The sequence below is a fragment of the Syngnathus leptorhynchus genome, chromosome 6, assembly GCF_054491065.1.
Source record: "Syngnathus leptorhynchus isolate UIUO chromosome 6, UIUO_Slep, whole genome shotgun sequence".
Lineage (NCBI taxonomy): Eukaryota > Metazoa > Chordata > Actinopteri > Syngnathiformes > Syngnathidae > Syngnathus > Syngnathus leptorhynchus.
Window position 1 is genome coordinate 8,268,692 of NC_141200.1, and position 19,827 is coordinate 8,288,518.

Consider the following 19,827-nt stretch of genomic DNA (forward strand, 5'->3'; position numbering starts at 1 on the left):
ATTTCGGTCGCAACGTCGAGCCCCTGCACAATCAACACTATTGGAAGATTTCGTTCTGATCTGAGTGCAAAAAAAAAATTGGATTTGATACACGCTTTCCCACGCCCGCTTGAATTCTCACAAATTTTGCACACTGGTCTTTGTTTTGGTGACGAGATTGAACTTTATGCCAGGAGTTAACTGGCCGTTAGCAAGTTTAAAGGGTGCACATTGTTGGAATCAAACACAAATGGTCTTTTTTTTTTGTTTGTTTCATATCACTTGTGCACTGATTGACCTTGAAGTCTGCACTCTGCCGGCAATTTAAGTGAAGTTTCCTGTTTTTCAATCAGTTTGGATCAAATGGCCATCAGATTACATTTCATGCTGAAGTTGAAGGACAGAAGAATTTTGCATGAATCATCTGTTGCATTGTGGTCCAATGCACAATATTAAATCTTTTTAAACCCTCCCCAATACTTTTACGCGACATAACCATTTCTCATCCCCTTAATAACCATTCCCAAAGGCTTCTGTGCATGTATTCTCTCACTCTTATGTCATTTTACAGTAAATAAAAGAACAAACACGTATTTTCACGAGTCCCGACTGGTTCTGCACCGGTTGGTGCGTATCCTACGCTTGAACTCAGCCATGTCCATTGCTCAGATTCAAATTTGTCTGTGTGTCTATTTCATTTTTTTTTTTGCCCTCATCTGAGTTGCGTTATCAGACTGTATCACAAGACTGTGTGGCACAAAGCCCAAAAAAAAAAAAAAAAAAAGCTCTCAAAATAGTCACCTTGAAATGAATTAATCAGGCAAGATGAGAAAGCAGCGATATGCAATTTGTATACAGCTAAAAAGGTCGGAAAATGCTCTCTTATGCATCGCAAAATGAAGAGCATGTCCTCGGGATTAGATTTAGTACAGGACAAAGATTTGCGCTTCTCGCAAATGTAATTTACTGATTTAAATTGTAGCAAAAGTACACACGAGAGCGTACTTGGATGGGCCAAGTATTTCCTTTTCTCTCACAGAGACAAGCCACATTATTTGTTAAGTGGTATCGAAGCCACTTGCAAAGGATTGTCGTGTTTGTGTCATTGTATCGTTTCTTCCAATGGTGTGTTGAATTAATAATGATCAGGTCTAGCTCTTACAAGCAAAATAAATGACTGGAGTTTTGTCTTTCTGACATTTATTTTTAATGTGTTTCCAGAAAACCACACTACAGAAGAGCAAATCACATTTGCCCATATTCATACGTGTCATTTTCTGTTTCGAAAACAAATTATTTCCCAGTTAGTGATAATTGATTACACTTGATTCTCAGAAGAGAAACTGCTCGTGCCTCCATGCTTTACAAACATTGATTTGCGACGGAAACGTGACTGGGGATTTTTTTCCCCCCAGCATTAGAACATAGACGTTGGAGCTGTATTAAAGCAGCAGGAAAAATGGCACGATGGAGTTTCTTGGGAAACTTTGAAAGTTGCCAAGTTTGACTGCATACACTTAGTTAGAGCTGTCAAAATTAATCCATTATCTGACAACAAATGAGTTTTTAAAAATTGAAGAATTGTTGAGACATTTTTTCACAAAAGATTGTCCAAATCTTCTGATTTCAGACTTTCAAAAGTAAAATGTCTTTGATATATCTAGTCGTTCACAAAAGCAGACTGATTTATAAGTCTTTTGTGTTGAATCAAAATTAAACATTGGCAAACATCTGGATTTACTTTGGAAAACCATCAATCTGTCTTGTGGGAGATAGCCTAACTGTTTTTTTAATCACTAAGTAATAACAAATAAACACAACAAATTGGGTAGTAAACACTAATCGGGGAAAAATATTTTTAATAGACTAACGCAAATAAATTTGAATCTGATTATTTAAATAATAGATGTAACAATGAATAAACACTTTTTTGTATCACATTTTCAATCAACAATTCACAAAGCAACTATGTTATTCTTGTAACACTTCGGGCCATTACGTTTGAGTTAAGTTCAGTGTGTACATCCACTCACGATGAAAAACTCATCATTCATGATGGCATACCACCAATAGGAAAATGTTGAAGATGAAAAGGCCTATGGGAAAACATGCGTGCTTTGGTGGAGATACCTTACTTGGCTTTATTATTAAAAGATGTAAAAAAGCACCGAATCAGGTGTAAATCAATGCGCCTTAGATGATCTCATCACTATCCATCAATATAATGATTTGTGGATTGTTTTTATTTTCTTACCGTACAGTATAACTTGCAGTTTTTTCGCTTAAGTTCCTTATTGTGTTCTGTTCTTCGCACAACTTTTTCTTCACCTATGCTTAAATACTTAATTTATGCAAAAATGACTGAAATCACTATGGCTGACTTTAAAGATTGTAAAATATTGTTGCTTTTTTTTTTTTTTTTACTTGCAATTCGTAGCTTCTCATGAGGTCTTTCTCATTCTTTTGCATCCGTTGGTTTGAGCAACTTTGCAGAGTCAGAAATCTTCATAGGTGGTCTGCTGGCTTCAATATTGCCGCTGTGACAGATTGTAGCTAATATCTCCTCGGTTTCATTCATCAAGATTTGTCTAGAGTATACAGTAATGTGCAACAGATGCGTTCAAGTTTGCAGAGGCGCCTTTCCTAAGCAGAATCGGAACAAGCATTCCTCCGAGTACTTGTCGATCATTGCACTTCTTACTTTCAAAAGTCTATCTAAGAGGCCTTTTTTTTGTTTTTTTCTAACTCACTTTCACAACAACTTTTCCCCACTTCCTATTCCTCAGCTTGCATTTCCAGCATTTGGAAGTTAATTCAATGTCAACATTTTTTTTCCACAGTACAATCTTTGCCACCATCTAAAATGATCTCCAACTCAAAGAAACAAAAGATGAATTGTATAGCGCATGAACTGTACATAATTGTGGGAGTTATTCTGCTTCTGGCAATGTGGTTATTGTTTCAACAAAGAATCTTCTAACGCTGCTTATTACTTCAGGCAAATTGCTTTCACTAGTTTGTTACTGTTGAAAAAGGTTTAAAATAAATTGGCCTCTGAGTTGTCATGAGGTCTATTATTACGTGTTAGTTAAATCAAAAAGGATGTATGACTTGATGATACTACGATAATCTTTCACAAGACAGAATGATGATCCAAATAGTTTGAACTTTTGGAAATCTTAACATCTTACTTTTTTACAGGCAGATTAAAAAATCAGTTAAGCTTAACTCCTCATTATCGATTCCCCACTATATCAGGTGCTATCTACCGTTTCTTGACTTTTGAGCTACACTTCTGCGAAAAACTTTTGTCATGTCGCTAAGTAAAAACATGCTGGGATTGCTACGCTAAGAATTTGGTTTTTCTGGTAGTGTTATACATTCTGTAATTAAGCTGGTCATTTTCTTTTGTGTGATGGCAATATAAATCACAAATATACCAAAATACAGAATGACAAGCAGGAGAAATTAAATAAAAATAAAAAAAGACATTCTGCCTCATAGCTGGATGTAAGACGACTAACATTTCTAGAATGATTGTCTGGTCTGGCAAGTGAGAAGGTTAAGTCCGCATCCTTGGTTGGTGTTGAACGTGGAAAGAAAGTGAACGGACATTTTGTCAAGTAGTAAAAAACCAACTTTATTTACAATACAAAGTGTTGTTGTGTAGCCCACAAATGGCTGTTACTTCTCAAGAACTTGCTAGAAGCCTTTGTGGTCAAGGTGGGGGAATTTACAGGCCTAACCAGGACAACACTCGGCTTAGTGCGCTCATCCGCCCACCTATTTTCTCAGACATTTAATGCCACATGATGGCAAAACATCACCCGCCGCAGACAGGAGACAAAATGTTTTTTTCCCCCTTGGCCTTGTATCAAACCAAAACATTAAAACAAAATTTCCAATACCACTTTCTTACTAATCCTGCCATTTTCAGGTTACATTAAAAACCAAAATATGTACACGAGAGAAGAACTCTACTTTTGTTCAGAAGGGGAGAATGATGTGTGCTGCCTTCGTTATTCATCGCCGCTGTGTGACTACTGTACGTTTGGACATCAGTCGTGTCTGTCAATTAAGCAATTTGTCTGCTGACTGTGGTGCCACATTGTGGTAAGGGTGACAAAACAACCACTGTCAGAGTCAGAATGCTGTTAGCTACTTTTAATGAAAGGGTTTTTTGATTCCTGATCGTTGGACTTGAGTCTTCCTTAATTTTTGTACAATGAACTTCGAGTTTGTGTGAAATCAATGATGTGTTTTTATGAAGTTTGAGCCCCTGTGATGAAGCTTGACGTCAGCAATTAGAATGCATAACGCGTGCGGATGTCTTCCAGTTTCTTGGAGACCTCGGGTGGTGTCCTGTCTAGCTCCTCTGCCACACTTTTCTGCTTGTGAGGCTCCATGCTGTTGAACTGCTCGCACAGGTCTCCGTCAATCACATTCTGCAAGTTTGCCAGACGAGAACGACCACGACGTGAGGACACTGTCAAACTAGGGCTGTCGCTATAGAATCTTTTCAAAATGGACGGATATCAAATAATGGAATGACTGGATGGAATTACAGTTGAATTTGATGTGACTCAAAAAACGGTTGTGGATTTGGCCTTTCAGCTCCTTGTTTGAAAACAGCAAGAATTGAAATGTGTATCCAAGACATAGGAGGTCAAATCAAGTTGACCTCTAAAGGCTTTGAGTGGAATCTTTGGTTCATCTCAAAAAGCTCAATACCTCAAACCTTTTGTGAGGAGCGTCTATGAGGTATTATGATGATGATGATGACGATAAACTCACCTTGACAGGGAAGTAGTAGGACCTAAAGCTAAGATGGTCCCTTCCGCACATTGGCGGGAACTCAGAGCGCATGTGCATCTCTAAATGCTGGAAGAAATCATGGTCCTGGACAAAGACAAGCGCTAAATGATTAATACTCGTCAACCACAATAAAATGACAAAGGACAGGTTTTCACCTCATGTGACGTAAAGGGGACTAAAATTCCAATGCCTCCAGACAGGGTGGTGTAGACCAGTGACTCTGACCCTCCTGGGATCAGCGTGGTTTTCTGCAGGGATAAGATGGTCTCCCCGACGTGGTAGTTGACGATCACGTCAGCCTGGAAAACACGCACAAGTGTTCATGCTGACACCGCCTGTGACACAGACTCATCCGGTTGTGTGTGGTTAGCCGACAAAAATGTGGTGGGCTAAATTGTGGTGGAAAATGCAGTACATAAATGTGTCACTGTCTGATGAAAACATGCATTTCCGTCCAAACATCATGTCAAGGGGTTTTCTTTGCACATGTGGCCATGATCAGAACGGAACACAGAGAAATTTCACACATTTAATGTCAATGACTTGTGCAGCTTACCTTCTGAGATGCTCCATTGAGAAGCCCTCTGTCCCATAAGGCTTTGTTGCCCGTTGGATCCTCGTCCACATCATCACTGGTGTTGGGAGGAAGACGCACCTGAAATGGACATAATGGACACACGATGTAAGTGGGATGGGCTTATTATGTTTGATACTAATTTCTCAGATGAGACAAATCTCAGACTGTTGTTCTATCCGTCATTAATTGAATGATCATGTTTGTTTTCGATTGAATGCACCAGACAAAAGAACACAGTTGTTGTGCAGATGTCGTCTCTTGTTTTCCAGTGTCAAACGGTGCATGTTGCTTGTCTTTTTACCCGGTTTCATCAAAACGTCAACTCTTGCATCCTAATGTATTTGTCCTCGGTAACACTTGCGCAACAAGTCAGCTTCTGTGGCTGGGCCATAACGGTGGTCAACTTGCTTTCACGGAAAAACCAAGTCGGGTCTTTCAGACGTTTTTGCCAAGCAAGTCACAAAACTGGCGAGATCAGCCAACTGGAGTCCAACTTGTCCAAGTCATGTGACCCGAGTCCCCCCACCTTTGCTTTCTAGTCCATAATCCACTACTCACAATGGTAATGTTCCCAAACTTGTCAGCGGACGCCATGGTGTCGTAGTCAAGCAGACACGCCGTCGTCACCCAGCGGGGACACGTATCGTCGGCGAAGATGATGAGCTGGTTCTCATTACGCCTGTAGCGGACCCAGAACAGACTCTCCTGTACGTCGGAGACCACCACACGCTGGCCAATGGTGTGGATCCCCGTGACCAGATTGGGAACATGCTAAGTGGGAAAAGGTGGACATTTTCAACTTAAGCATGTGTTTCTACTAAATACAAAGTAGAATTTTTGTATTGTGCGTAAAAATAATAAGGATGACTAAAGGATGACTAATCTTAGAACAACTCCAGTATCACAATGGGGATTGTAAAGTTTGAGTTAACAATTCGTGTCCAATTTAACAGCCTTTTGGCTAAAGCTGCTTAACGTTGTGTGGGTGTAGGCCACATACCTTGTTCTCACACTTGCGTAGCAATTTCTTTTTGCCCATATCATAAATCCTCAGTAGTTTCCCCACTCCCACTAAGGCACGTCCCTGGAATGGCGCAATAGCCAACGGCACATCCTCTACTGGAGTCTGTCGGAAAAATAAAAAAATTTCAGACATGTGTCTACTGCAAAAAAACAAAAAACAGAGCAAAAATGACAATTGTAATATCCAGAAAACTCAAATCTACCTTGTGCACAAACTCGAGCTTTTCCCCACCACCGGTGATGCGGTAAGTGTAGATAAAGCCACCCGCAACTGATCTAGGGTTGAGGACCATGTCTCTGGCCACTCCCACCAGGACATACCAGTCATCCCCTGCATTGTGGAAACGACACACGGCAACACTGTGGACAACACAAAAAAAAGAGCACACACAACAACAACAACAAAATTAACATGTATTCTTTAGAGTGGGTCATGTAAATTTTACACTCTATCATTCAGTTTTGTCAAAAGAAGTCAATACATTTCTGGCTGAAACAAACAACACATACCTGAATGCAGCTTCATTCTGCTCTAACTGAACTTGGTCTAATGTCGCACCCTGAATTGGGTTGACCAGCCGCACCAGCGAGGCCCACTGCCTAGCGCCAGCTTTTGGCGAACCAAAAATGGCTTCTGGGAGATTCTCATTGAGGAAGGCGGCTGCCATCTCAGCAGCTAGTTCTCGTTCATCCTCACCTGCAGCCTCCACCATTTCCTGTATGCACAAAAGCAACAATAAAAAAAAAAACGCATCAGACCACAAGACCGTCTGGTCAGTCGCCTCGTGCACCTGCTTTGCTGCCGTTCTAACCTCCCTTCTCCCCTTTTGGCATTCCCTAAATAAAAAGGCCATATTGTTCATGACAGGCTGGCTGCCGCGCTTGCCTCGCTTGTCCGCAGTGACGCACATTGCTCAGAGACACGTCCCGTGCTATCAGTGTGTATTCAAACGCTGTTCTCCCGTCACTTATAGACCTACAAAGTCGTGCATTCATGAAAGATGAAGTGCGAAGTGGCAAGGGATCACTCATTAATTAAATTGGTTCATCCTGTTGCGTGAAACATGTCATAATAACTATCAAAATTCTGCTTTCCAACTCATCATTTTGCAATGTTAATCTCCATTTCTACGTGTTACCAGATGTTTGCCGTGCCCCGAGGGTTGGTGGTAATTACTCCCTTTTGTCATATTCTCACCCTGGAAATTGTCCTTCATACCTCAGCCATCTGTTGTTTCCTTTGAGCTTTAGTCGCCTCGGTGTAGGCATTATGGTCAGTCTCAATCAAAATGAGGTTGTTGGTCTCTGGGTGTATCACAAATTTCCTGGGAGTGTACTGCAGGGGAAAAGCCACCTGGTTGAAGACAGCTCCGAGTTTCTCCAATGCCAAGATTCTGTCGAGTAAATCATGACAAGAAAGGTGACAATGAGAGCCAGATGGATGTAACACTCAAAGACAAGGTAGTGACAGACTTCAAATTCAGCAGGAGGAATGTCTTGTTGCTAAGTCATAAATAGAAACGCTGAAAGGAACAGCTCTACCTAAGCGTGTTGGTGGAGATGGCCACTATTCCTTCCGGGCATTGCTCAGAAGCAAAGCCTGAGGCATACTCCAGGGTCTCATATGACAGAGGCGTCAAATGGAAACGGGACTGATAAGAGTAGCTGAGCCAGGAGCGGCTGGACATGGCAAGGACCTGTTGATGATAAAAGACCGTCTTTCACTTTGTATTCATACATAAATTGGGATCTAAACATTTCCAAATACATACAGCGTCCTGTCCCTGCATCTTGACTCTGAAAAGCTTGACAGGTCGTGAACCCAGGTAGCGGGTCCTGGTATCGGACAGATCTCCGGTGACCGGATCCAGGACAGTCCTCAGCAGTACACCGTTCTACCACAGAAAATACACAAAGACACTGTTCAATGACAAGGCCTGTAATTTAAAAGAAACGAGACATTACATACTCTCAATGAGATTATTGCAGAACTGTAGAAACTGAAAATACCACCGTTAATATTGTGGTGCTGGTGCATTCAATTGGGATTTTGAAATAGCTGACAAAAGGGTGGCTGTGATTTCTAGAGTGCTTATGATCCATCTGCTTTCCAGAAAATGTGTCTAGCTTTGACTAATTATCAAACATACTCTTGCAAACCTTCTCCGCTTTCGTGCATACCAGAAACAGTTATGAGTGGAGGGGGGGGGGGGGGGGGGGGGAAACCTTCTGCTTGATTGGAACCATCCAGTCCATTTACAGAGAGCATTCTCGACTATCACGGTAGGACGTCGCCAATAACGCAGCAGTAATCAAAGCATGTATTTTAAGGACCAAGAGAAATGTATCCTATGACACTGTTGCAAAAAGTAAACCGAAATGATTTCTTAGTTATATTTTTACTATTGCTGATCTAAAGGATCCACCATACCTGAAGCCCTATGTTGAGGTAGAGGAAGCCGATGGTTCCTTTCTCTCCAAGTTCATCCTGTTTCTCAACCCCTCCCATTTCAACAATACAAAGACTCTCTGGCTGGGCTGGAAGAGCCTGCATACTCAATGGCTGCAAACAATCCTAAAAGAGAAGGAAAAAATGTTTTTTTCAAATTGAAAGAAAGTGAATGTTGTACAAATTCAGATTAGGAGACACATCAGCAAGTCTGGTCTTGTCTGAAAAGCAGCATGCCATCAACTTATATGAAGTCATGATTCAAGCCTTGAGGGAGATCCGACCACATCTTTTGCACAACCCTCGGACTCTCCTAAAGTCAACAACGTAGGTGCCTAGAATCATAAATATTCCCCTGAAGTCACCAACGTTGGCTCCTTGAACCATAAATATTCTTATCTTATTTAGCGATCTCATGTAGTGAGTTTGAACTACAAGTTGATAAAAAAAAGAAAAAATAAGACTCCAATTCAGCCTTGTGTTTGCAGCTGAGGGCCATCATGTGTTGCCGTTTACGTAGATGTTGACATGAACAGTTGAATATAATTAACAATTTGGAGCTTTGGATAGTCACTTTCCTTGATGTCGCTCCATGCTTTCCCTTAAAGCAAGGTTTTGCTCAACAAGGCTCTAACTTCAGTTGTCGTTCCACCCATATAGAGAGCGCCAGTGTGAGTGAGTTAACCCACCGTCTGGGCAAAACTCTACTGACTAAAATGTGACATTGTATATAGTTCATCAAACAGGCACACAAATTATGCACAGTAACTAATGTTTTTATAGTACACCCCAAGGGATTTGCAAAAAACATCATACAGCCAACTAAAATATAATAGATGCGTGTAAATGTGGATCACTGACAGGAAAGGAGTTGTCCACGAGCAAACGCAGAAATGTAAATCGATTGCGTGTAGAAAATTGTTTGTGTTCACTGAAAAAACGATAAATAATCAACTCTAATCACTGCTAACAAAAAGCGTCATCAGACCTCATTAAGCTAGTGTGTTCATATTTTTTATAACATGTATGAGTGGTGGAAATGGCTTTGGTGGCAAGATTAAAAGCTTCATTATCTGCTACAATAAAATAAATCAATAAAAAAATCATACCGAAGGATCCAGCGATATGATTCGAACAGTGTTGTCAACCAGTCCCACAGCCAGGAACCGAGAACGCTGTTCACCAGGGGGGACATTGGCCAAACTCATGCAGACCACATCTGCAGACATCTCCTTGCGCTCAGTATACTCATTCAGCTGACCTGACTGGAGAAATGGGGGAGAAAAAAAAAAACATTTGTCACAAAGATTCAATTAACCAAGCACGCAGTTTATTTATAAAGCACTTTAAATCCAAGTAAAGCTGCAAACAGTTCTGCACAGTGCTGAAAACAGATACAAATAAAAGATCAAAAGAATAACAATACATAAATCCATTATCTTAACTGCTCATCAAAACAACCAAAAATAACTTAAACTTCCAGACTTTCCAGTGTCTGGTAAAGAAACTCATTCACCACAGCATGATGCTGACCAACCACTTTCACAGAGGCGTTCTCCAAAGTGTACGGTGTCCCTGCCATCGGCAAACGTGAGCCAGTACCCTTCATGGATTGTTTCACAACAATGGCTATTCTTACCACCACTTTCGTAGGGTGCACAACTATGGAGAGATTCTCAAAACTGAAACTATCTGCAGCTCCTCTAGAGTTTCCGTGGCAGTCTCGGATGCTTCTCGAATGCTTGGGGTGAATTTATAAACCAACTCTGCTTGAAACTTCACCAAGACTTTAACTCTGAGCCGATGCGTGGTCTGCTGTTTTCCTTTAGCTTCATGGCGCTGATTATCCACATATGTTCTTTAGCAAACTTTAGAGGGTTGCACAACAATATTTATACTGACATTTGATTAAACACAAAGTGTTGTGGCGCTCTGTGCCGTCCGTCCAACCACGTCTGATGATATCTAAGGGTATACCCGCCCAGCGCCCTCACAGCTCTTGTCTTCTTGTAGCTTGGATTATTGCACATTTTTGGTGACTAAAAGAAAGTGTAAGTGTTTATGGCTGTTTATCCAATCACAGTGTCTCTTCCACTGAATCCACACAGGGTTGTGTCTTGATCCAGGGATGTCCTAAGATCTGCTGATGACTGATCATGATTCACGACTGCAAGTGTTCCCCAAACATTTCTTTTTAGCATGGACCAATGATAAATGACTTTAAAGCCAAGTCAAAAATCATCATGACAACAATATGTTCTAGCCGCTCCAATTATTCTGTTTTTGTAGAATATGAATAAAGCAGAAAGATCCACTTCATCTCATTATCCCTTTTCCTTTGTATTGCCTCTTGCTGTTGATTGAAAATAACATCCCCGTGCCTGAGGGCTCAGCTTGCTAACATCACATGACCAAAGGTGAGCAGTGACGGTTGTTACCTAACCCCGAGGACCGTGATGTCATTCTTAGTCAACAACAAGCGGTAAAATGTCAGCCCACAGCGAGAAATACACACAGGTGGATTTTCTTTCTCTTCTTCAGTACCTCCAAAACAATTGTGATGGGAATTGATTTCAGGAGGAACCCAACATTCCTTTCGAATTAACTGAGGTGACAAAAAAGGAACATGGCTCTAATTGTGCTGAATGTGGCTGCAATACTCATTGCAATACTTCTTTGAGTTCCTCAAAAAGGGTCCAACATAGTGATCTGGGAAGGACATCATTGTCAGAAGTGCTTTGAGGTCCCGCTCTCCCATCTGGAGATTTCGAGTCAAGGCCAGGATAAATAAGGCCAGACAGACTCCTCTGAGCAATAAAATTTCGACATTAAAAATCACTATATTTGCACAATGTCAAAGATTTGATAGCCTTGATGACAAAGATGAAAATTCCAGCTAAAGTCTGACAGACAAAACAAGGCTCCTTGTGGAGTTGACATCAAAGGAAGTCATAAAATGTCTCAACATGATGCAGTGAAATGTTCGCATCGCATGGCAGTGGTGGAAATGGAGCTGAATAGTCAGTTAACGACCATCTGCTCAAACCAAGGTACGCTAAGTGTGGCTTTTGGTCCTTAGCAACCACAAATAGATGACAGTATATAAATACAACATGAACATTTGCCTACCGGGTCCATCTCAAAGTACACCAGCTCACCGCCCGTGAGTGCGATAACCACTTGCCGCTGGTTCACAGCGCAACGGACAATGGTCTTTTTGCCAGGAGTCTTCCACTCATTCACACGCTTGTCTGCTCTGATATGGCGGATCCCATCTGGGTATACCTATAAAGAGCATATGAAAAGGAAAGCACCTTAGTGAATCACGCTTATAAAGTTCAGAGAGCATTTTACCCACCTGAACGAGGGCATCGTCACCCAGCAGCGAGCAGGAGAGGGTGGGCGTTGTTCCTAAGAATCCCGAATCTGTCACCTCCTCCACAGTCTCGCCAATGGACAGGACGAGGGTAGCGTTGACGAAAGACACGATGATGTAGGCATCAAATTCATCTGAAAATGAAAAGAAAAGGAGTAGTGACTACAAATAGTTGAGGAAGATGAGTATCAACACTGCCATTGGCTGGCAACCAGTTCATGGTGTTTCCCGCCAACTGCCCAAAGTCAGCTGGGGCAGGTGACCCCAGAAAATGGATGGATGAATATCAACATTCACTTTGTTAGATTACAACAGGCAAAAACGTTAGATCCAAATGAAAGGCACATTGTGCTGACAGATTGAAGTCGAGATTGGGATTGGGGTTTGAAACAGCTGTTGTAGAACATTTCTAACAAACTTTGTATGGACACATACATGGTGCACAACATTTACCATTGCTTGAGCCATAGTGTGAACACATTTAGGATGCAGGCTTGCTTTGCTTGACTTTACAGATAATGCACAAAAGAGACGATTTGTCCAAACCAAAAGATTGTCCTGCCATATGGCAGTGGGCCCCGCTCATACACTCATACATACATCAGAAAAAGACAGCTGGACACAAGAGACTAACCTTTTGAGTACTTCAAGATGAAGACATCTTAGCCAAAAGAAGGTTTAGCGAGAACCCGCATTTACCACTGATGTGACATTTATAAATGGTTTTGATATTCGAGGAAGAAATGAAACATCAAAGCTTTTGTCTGAAATTAAACTCTTCATCAGGAAGCGTTATTCCTGTGGTGTCAAGAATTGGTGTCTGAATTTGTCAAGTGGTGTGACCTCTGGCACATTGCTTTCAAAGAGAAGCATCGCTGCAGGGAAGCTGCTCACTGTTATTATTAGGCCATATGTGAGGAGGTTGGTATCAATCTCTGTTGCCATGGTGATGTGCAGATATTGCTGGTCATTACAAATGAATTTATTAGTAGTTCAATTCCTTAAGTGGAGGAGGTTTTGTTCATTCATGTAGCCATCAAATCATTTCCGATGAATAAAAAAATTGCTGATGCACGTCTACTTTTCTGTTGTACAACCAGAATTCTCAAAGTGCTACTTCATTTCACTCTAGCAAATTACAAGGAAAAAAAAAGACGGAGTAATATAATCTTTCTCTTTATAATTTATTGACAATGAAAAAAAAAATTACCTTCGATATGTCTGCGTACTGTCCACACAGCATTGGGGTTACCGGGTAGCTCGGACACGGCCATCTCGGAAACCTGTTGAAAGTAATTAAAGATATTAAATAATACGAGCGGGGGTGAGGGTTTCAATTATTGCAACCGAACAAGATATGATCAAAACTGGTTACAAAACTGATTGAATAATGCAGTCTTCTATTGAAATCCAAGCAGCTTGTTTATTTTCTTTTATTTGCGAGATTAAAAAAAAAAAGACAAGCCAAGCACGCTATGAAAAGTGATTGGACATGTGGAATATGTGACATACATCAAGTGCCTTGATTGAAGCGGCCATCTGTGTAAGTTTACCAGAAACACCAGAACCATCTGATAACATTTGGGGAGTTTGGATCGAGAGTAATGCTTGTCAGTCAACCTTGATTAAACCCAGTTTGTCTCCCACAATGGAGAGCACAAGATCAAGAAGACATTCAAAGGAACAACACGTACGCATACGTGTGCACAGACACACATATAATTGAAATTCCCTTTTCACTTCTTGCAAGCTTGCATAAAGCTGACCATAGGAGGGACGCTCTGAGGTACGTGTGTATTCACTCTCTCGTGCAACAAAAACTACACCAAAGCATTAGGCCCCCTTTTTGGGATGAAATTATTTGTCTTTATTATTTATTACATGAGATGTGATTGATCAATCAAGCCATAAATAATTGTATTTACCTCCAGTCCATGCCTAAGAACTCTTAAAGTAGATTTGGGTCCTCGTCCACAGGCGACATAAAGCTGTGGTGTGTCTTCGTTGGCCAAATCAGCAATCTATCAGAAAAGAGAAGGAAGAAAAAAAAAAGTGTATATTAAGAAGGTAACGGTATAAATATCTTCACAGTATTAAGGCTGTGGTATGGGATTTCTGTGGTATGAATATACCCTACTATGAAACCCTAACCCTAGTTTGAAACCCCAAACCTAGTTTGAAACCTTAATCCTCTAGTTTTATTCAGACTTCTTACCCATCTCACCTCTGACTAATATTTGGTCAGGCAAATACGAGCAGTAATAATATGGAAGACACCAAACTTAAACTGTACACCCACCTGGCAGGCCATGATTGGGGACAAGTTCTCCTGTTCATCAACCAGCACCAGATTCTTCAGGGGGCGGGGCTGAAAGAAGAAGGTGTCCCCTTCTTCTAGAGGCATGGCAGAAGAGAACTCTGGCTCCTCATCATCATCGCCCAAGTGGGCAATCTGGTAAAGGTAACTAGAAAAAGGTTCGGTACAACATTATTCATAATGACGTAAGACGACATACGCAGATTAAACACAGCTAAGAGAAGAAAACCCAATGTGTGAGTTTTCTATATTAAAAAATAGTGACATTCTTTCAAATAGGTTTATTGCACTTACTGATTTCCAAATTCTGAGGCCACGAAAAGGAAGCCAGTCTTCAAGACACACATGGCTGTTGCCACAGGAATTGTGTCAAAGTACTTCAGCCTGATTTCTGTGACCTAAACAATCAGAATTGCTTTATCACAAGCTTTGCTATTTCATCATAATGACCACAAATATTGTAAATGTGGGTTTTTGTGCAGTGGATATACACACAAAGTATCATTTCACTCCCTACTTATCTTATCTCATATAAGCAAAACCAAGCATTTTCCTCACCATTTCTTCATCAGTTTCCAAGGTGACCTTAAAGATATCGCCTTGTTCGGTCTGGGCTAAGAAGAAGAACATGGACTTGGTCTTGTGGGTTGCTGAACAAACAAATATCATTCCACGCTCTGGGTCGTCCAGGTCATTCTAGCAGAAAGTAAAAGATTCATGTTTTTTGAGGACATCACAAGCTCTGCATTCGGTCTGCCTTTATGGCCTAACATTTGATGACATTTTCTCACAGTATGTTCGCAAAGTCTTATATGTCACAGACAGGTTCCATGCTAAGTTGCAAACATTTCCAATTACAGGTTTCTGTCATATGTAATCCAATTCTTTTCAAGCATTCACACTGGCAATTCAAATGAGTCATATGTCCTGCCTGCCTCAGGAAATCTGCTACGTATGGGCACAAAATTCAATTTGGTTAAGGTTAAGCTTGTCATTTGAGCCACTGTGAAAGCAAATGGCCTCAGGTTGTTTGTTTCAGTGTAGAAACATCATTACATGACAATGACAAAAAGCAGGTCCAGTTGAGTTGAGAGTTCTCCCGAGTGCCTGCATACTTTTTTTTCCTCCAGGTACTTTGGCTTCCTCACATGCTCCAAAAAAGTGGATTGCGAGTGTGAATGTTATTTTTTTTTTTGACAACCTGTGCCCAGCTCACCAATGTCACCGACGATACAATTGAAAGCATGTAACCCAAGATAACCCAAGCTTCAAATTTTTTATGCCAACCTGGCTTGATCATTTTTTTTCATAAAAGGTATGTCGATTTAAAAAAAAGAGTCCTGTTTTGAAATAAACGGTTCCAGCGGTGACCGCTGCTGTATTTCTGTCTATCTAAAATTGACTGAAGGCTGTATGATCTTAAACGATCGTCTCCCTCTTGCACGCCATTTTGAATGAGTATGGACTCCCGCCGAAGAGCAACGTCGCGCACTAAGGATAGGTCACAGCAAATAAACGAATTTGAGGGGATGACATTTTTAACTGAGGCTTTCCAGACCCTCTTCCTTAGTGGGTGCAGCTTGCCAGGCTCGGCCGCACCAGGGCTACCAGTTTAGTGGAGAGACCTGTCCAGTGTCATCATCATGTTAATCTACCCTTAACTTGACACATTTATTCTCAAAGAACCTTGACATTCCAGATGATTGCAAACTTTTTTTTGCCTGTTGATGGATAGTATGACTCACCCTTCGACGTGGGATAGGACAGCGAATGTCAGGCTGGTCTCCAAAATTCTTATAGGTGATGTAGTTTTCAGAGCAGATCAGAACTCCGCTTGGCCCATCGGAACCACCGGGAACTAGATATGCAAGAGGAGAACTGCATGAATGACCAAGACTGCTAATTTGCTTGATGAGTTTGTCACATTTATTTGTAAATATTTATCTCTCCAGGTATATATAAAAACTTTTTTTTCCTGAATGTTGCTTTGAAACTCAATTGAGTTGTGAACGTTTGCCTACCAGTGATGAGAAAGTTTCCATGTTCTTCTAAAGCCTCACTGTACTTGCGCACCACGTGGTTCAAGCCAAGGTCCAGCTCATAGAAAGTGAGTGTCTGTTGCGTGTTTGCTGCAGCTTCTCCAGTAGGGTCATTGTCAGCTTCCTGTAAAGTGGCAGACATAACACTTGAATAAGTGTCTCTTTCTTTTCTTTTTGCATAATTCCATGAACATGCTAGTACCTCATAGTCCATTTCAAGACAAGCAAACATGGGATTCTCAAAGCCCACGTCCACACCCACTACATGGTAGACCAGTGTGTTGGCTTTGTGGGCCTCCAGTGGGGACGAGATGGTCAGCCGTGCAGCTGCATCTCTGTTGAGAATATAAACCAACTTCTGTTTCTCTATTGCCCCTAAAGAAAAAAAAAAAAAGACAACAGCTCACATTAATGTCACCATTACTGTTGAACGATCTACCATAATTCCAATTGGGTATGCAATGTTTCTTACACACGTCCTCTTCTCATGTACAGTGCCAGTCAATAGTTTGTAAACACCCTTTAATCCAGTGTTTTTTATTTTATCATTATGTAATGTTTCCAGAAGTGTGCACTATTACTCAAGTCATAGACATTGTGAGGAAATGTCAATGGAATAAATGAGTTTTTTTTTTTTTTTTTTTTTAACAGAATAACAGTAGCTTTGAGTTCACAGCTGTGCAATATCAAGACACTCCATTGAACATACCTATCATGACGGCTCTGCCTTTGGGGTCCACTGCCAAAAACTGTCCTGGGACAATTCGGCGACAACCACTCTTGCCAAATGTCTCCTGGTGAATTTTCTCAAACATGTTTTTAGACGGATGATATTCCAAGATGACGATACGACCGCTGTCACTCCCGACAACAATGTAATCTACAAAAGACAAGCAATGACAATGGTGAATACAGCAACGGGGTTCGCCATCAACAAGACTATACTGGTGATCCATAAAGCAAAGGTTTGATGATCAAGCCGAAACTGGAAATGGAACTTACTTTATTGTAGCTCTTAAGCTACGATGCTACGTGCCACAAGAGCCGACTTCAAAATAATAGCCAAACAAGTAATAGTGTCTGCACCCCTGCTTAGTGTAAAAGTAATTTGTTGACATCCGCAAAGCCAGCTAAGGAGGCAAATCACTTCCTAAACACGCACGCACACACAAATTGCATTTTGTCTTGTTCGAAACAAAAAGAAAAAGTGTACATGCACTGGGTTGTATACCTTTGGTTCCTCCTGTGAGTCTGAAGGCCATTAGTGAACGCACAATCCCAAACACTTCCATGGTGAGTAGTGTGTGCACCTTCCCCGTGTTTGCGTCTGGTCGCAGCAACTCTATGATCTTTCCTCTAGAGACAACGATCTCCTGCATCTTGGTTCCTACGCACAAACAAGACGGATGGAGAACAAAATACATTACCAGGATTCATACAAATACAACATAATGGAAGTACATCTGATGAGGTTTATTTAAAAGAGAAACAGCGAGACGCATCTAAAATGTAAAAAACAAAACCCCTTAAGTAGGAAGGATGCCCCAGCAAGCCATTGTTATTCTTAGCCAGGAACAGTCAGATGCTCAGGGTATGGCAAGCAGGCTTATTGTCAAGGAGAAGTCGCCACGATTCTGGTATCTTTTCGTGCATTGACTACAGCAAATGCTGGAGTAGGTTAGTCATCTAGTCCCAGATTGAAGGGGAAAACACATTTGTGTCCTGGAACTATTCAGACGCACCTCATACAACTATACTATGGCAACTTGTCAAGATAAAAAAATTAGGCATTAGGTTGACAATAACGTTGAGGCGCAAACTCACCTGAGAAATTTCCATGGATGGCATGCGTGATGCCAGTGGCACGCTGGAGCGTGATGTTGTAAAGAAACATGACTGTGTCTCACTGTGGTTTCCCCACAAGCCTGTCCACTTGTCCCAGCTCAGTCTAGAAAGGGGGTCAGGTCAGTTAGCTTCAGGAAGGCATATTAGATCATTATAAATAACATCATTTATTTACTCTGCATTAAACACTACATTCGTATGGCAATGAACAGCTTGAAACAACGACTCTGTCTCTTTGCTCAGTATCCGCCAAAGTTCTGCTTGTTCACTGCCACCATCTAAAACCAGGGATGCTCAAGTCCGGTCTTGTTTTAGATGTACCTCTCTTCTAACACACCCGATTCAAGTCATCAGCTCAGCAGCAAGCTTTGGATAAGCCAGATAACGGTCACTCAAAAACGGCACTCAATTTGAGTGTGTTTCAAGGAAAATAACAAAGAAGCCAAATTTCTGTTGCTAGCATTGCTCAAACTGCTAGCTTAGCCGGCAAAAATGATTTCAAATTAGATATGAGTTTAACAAAAACAATATATTTGCAAGTTAAAATACGTGGTATAAGCCAGTGTTGCCCAAAGCAAGAAATTCTCTGACAAAAAAAGCATACACAATAACGCTACTTCGTAATCACTGTGGCGTGAGCCCATTCATACAAAGTGCGAATCTTCCGATCTTACGAGCACACCTTGCACAAATACGGTATGTGTTTGATAACAGACAAAAAGCAGATTCATAAAGTATCATATTTACCAGTGTGCTAAACAAGATGATTATGATTTCGGATAGATACAATGACATCAATTTAATTAGTCTTTCGATGCAAGGAAGCCGACGACGGACCGCCGTTTACGGGGTCCTTTCACAATTCCTACTACGTCACACGAGGTAGCACATAAACTGCCTGACAAGAATCCGTAAAGAAGTTGTATAGGCAGACATATTCCAGCAGATGTCGACAAAGACCACACGAGCGTTACAGGCTGACTGTTCCTCATCTTGGACAATTGCCCCCTCCCAAAATAGAGATAGAAAAAAAAACAGTTTTTTTCTTTATCAGCACAGCCCCCCCCACATCCAAGCACGAACAGAGCGACAATGGTGATTTAGAAAAGGCCCGACCGGAAGTAGTATCTTATTAACCGTATTGCCGCTCGCTTGACAGCAATAGCGGTCTGTGATGGAGAGATGCATTGAGGAGCATTTTTCCCAGGGGTGAAAAAAAAAAAACAACGCAAACGCACACCCTCCACCTGCTCTTAATGCGTGGATTATGACGGGTCGGCTACTAGAACAATCTGCTTTAGTATTTCCCCCTCCCCCGATTATTTTTACTCCATCGGGATAATGCTCGGACTCAACGCATCCTAACATCTGTCTTTGGCTAGTTTGGATTCGCTAACATCCTCCACA

The 19,827-nt window shown here is 41.2% G+C and overlaps 1 protein-coding gene across 1 annotated transcript; it reads right to left on the reverse strand.

The window, feature by feature from the left end:
* Positions 1 to 3,593: 3,593 nt before the first annotated feature.
* Positions 3,594 to 19,309, reverse strand: sf3b3 (splicing factor 3b, subunit 3). Its single transcript, XM_085914810.1, has 27 exons — positions 19,168 to 19,309; positions 18,400 to 18,523; positions 17,807 to 17,962; positions 17,285 to 17,455; positions 16,778 to 16,950; positions 16,558 to 16,699; positions 16,282 to 16,394; positions 15,095 to 15,232; positions 14,831 to 14,934; positions 14,519 to 14,684; positions 14,145 to 14,240; positions 13,430 to 13,502; positions 12,202 to 12,353; positions 11,973 to 12,128; positions 9,953 to 10,108; positions 8,826 to 8,969; positions 8,167 to 8,289; positions 7,937 to 8,091; positions 7,614 to 7,788; positions 6,905 to 7,110; positions 6,598 to 6,754; positions 6,372 to 6,497; positions 5,930 to 6,142; positions 5,351 to 5,449; positions 4,950 to 5,093; positions 4,774 to 4,878; positions 3,594 to 4,424 (listed from the first exon to the last, which is right to left on the reverse strand). The coding sequence occupies exons 2-27, from the start codon at positions 18,467 to 18,469 to the stop codon at positions 4,284 to 4,286; spliced, it is 3,654 nt and encodes a 1,217-aa protein (XP_085770936.1). The 5' UTR covers positions 18,470 to 18,523; positions 19,168 to 19,309; the 3' UTR covers positions 3,594 to 4,283.
* Between the last annotated feature and the right edge of the window lie 518 nt (positions 19,310 to 19,827).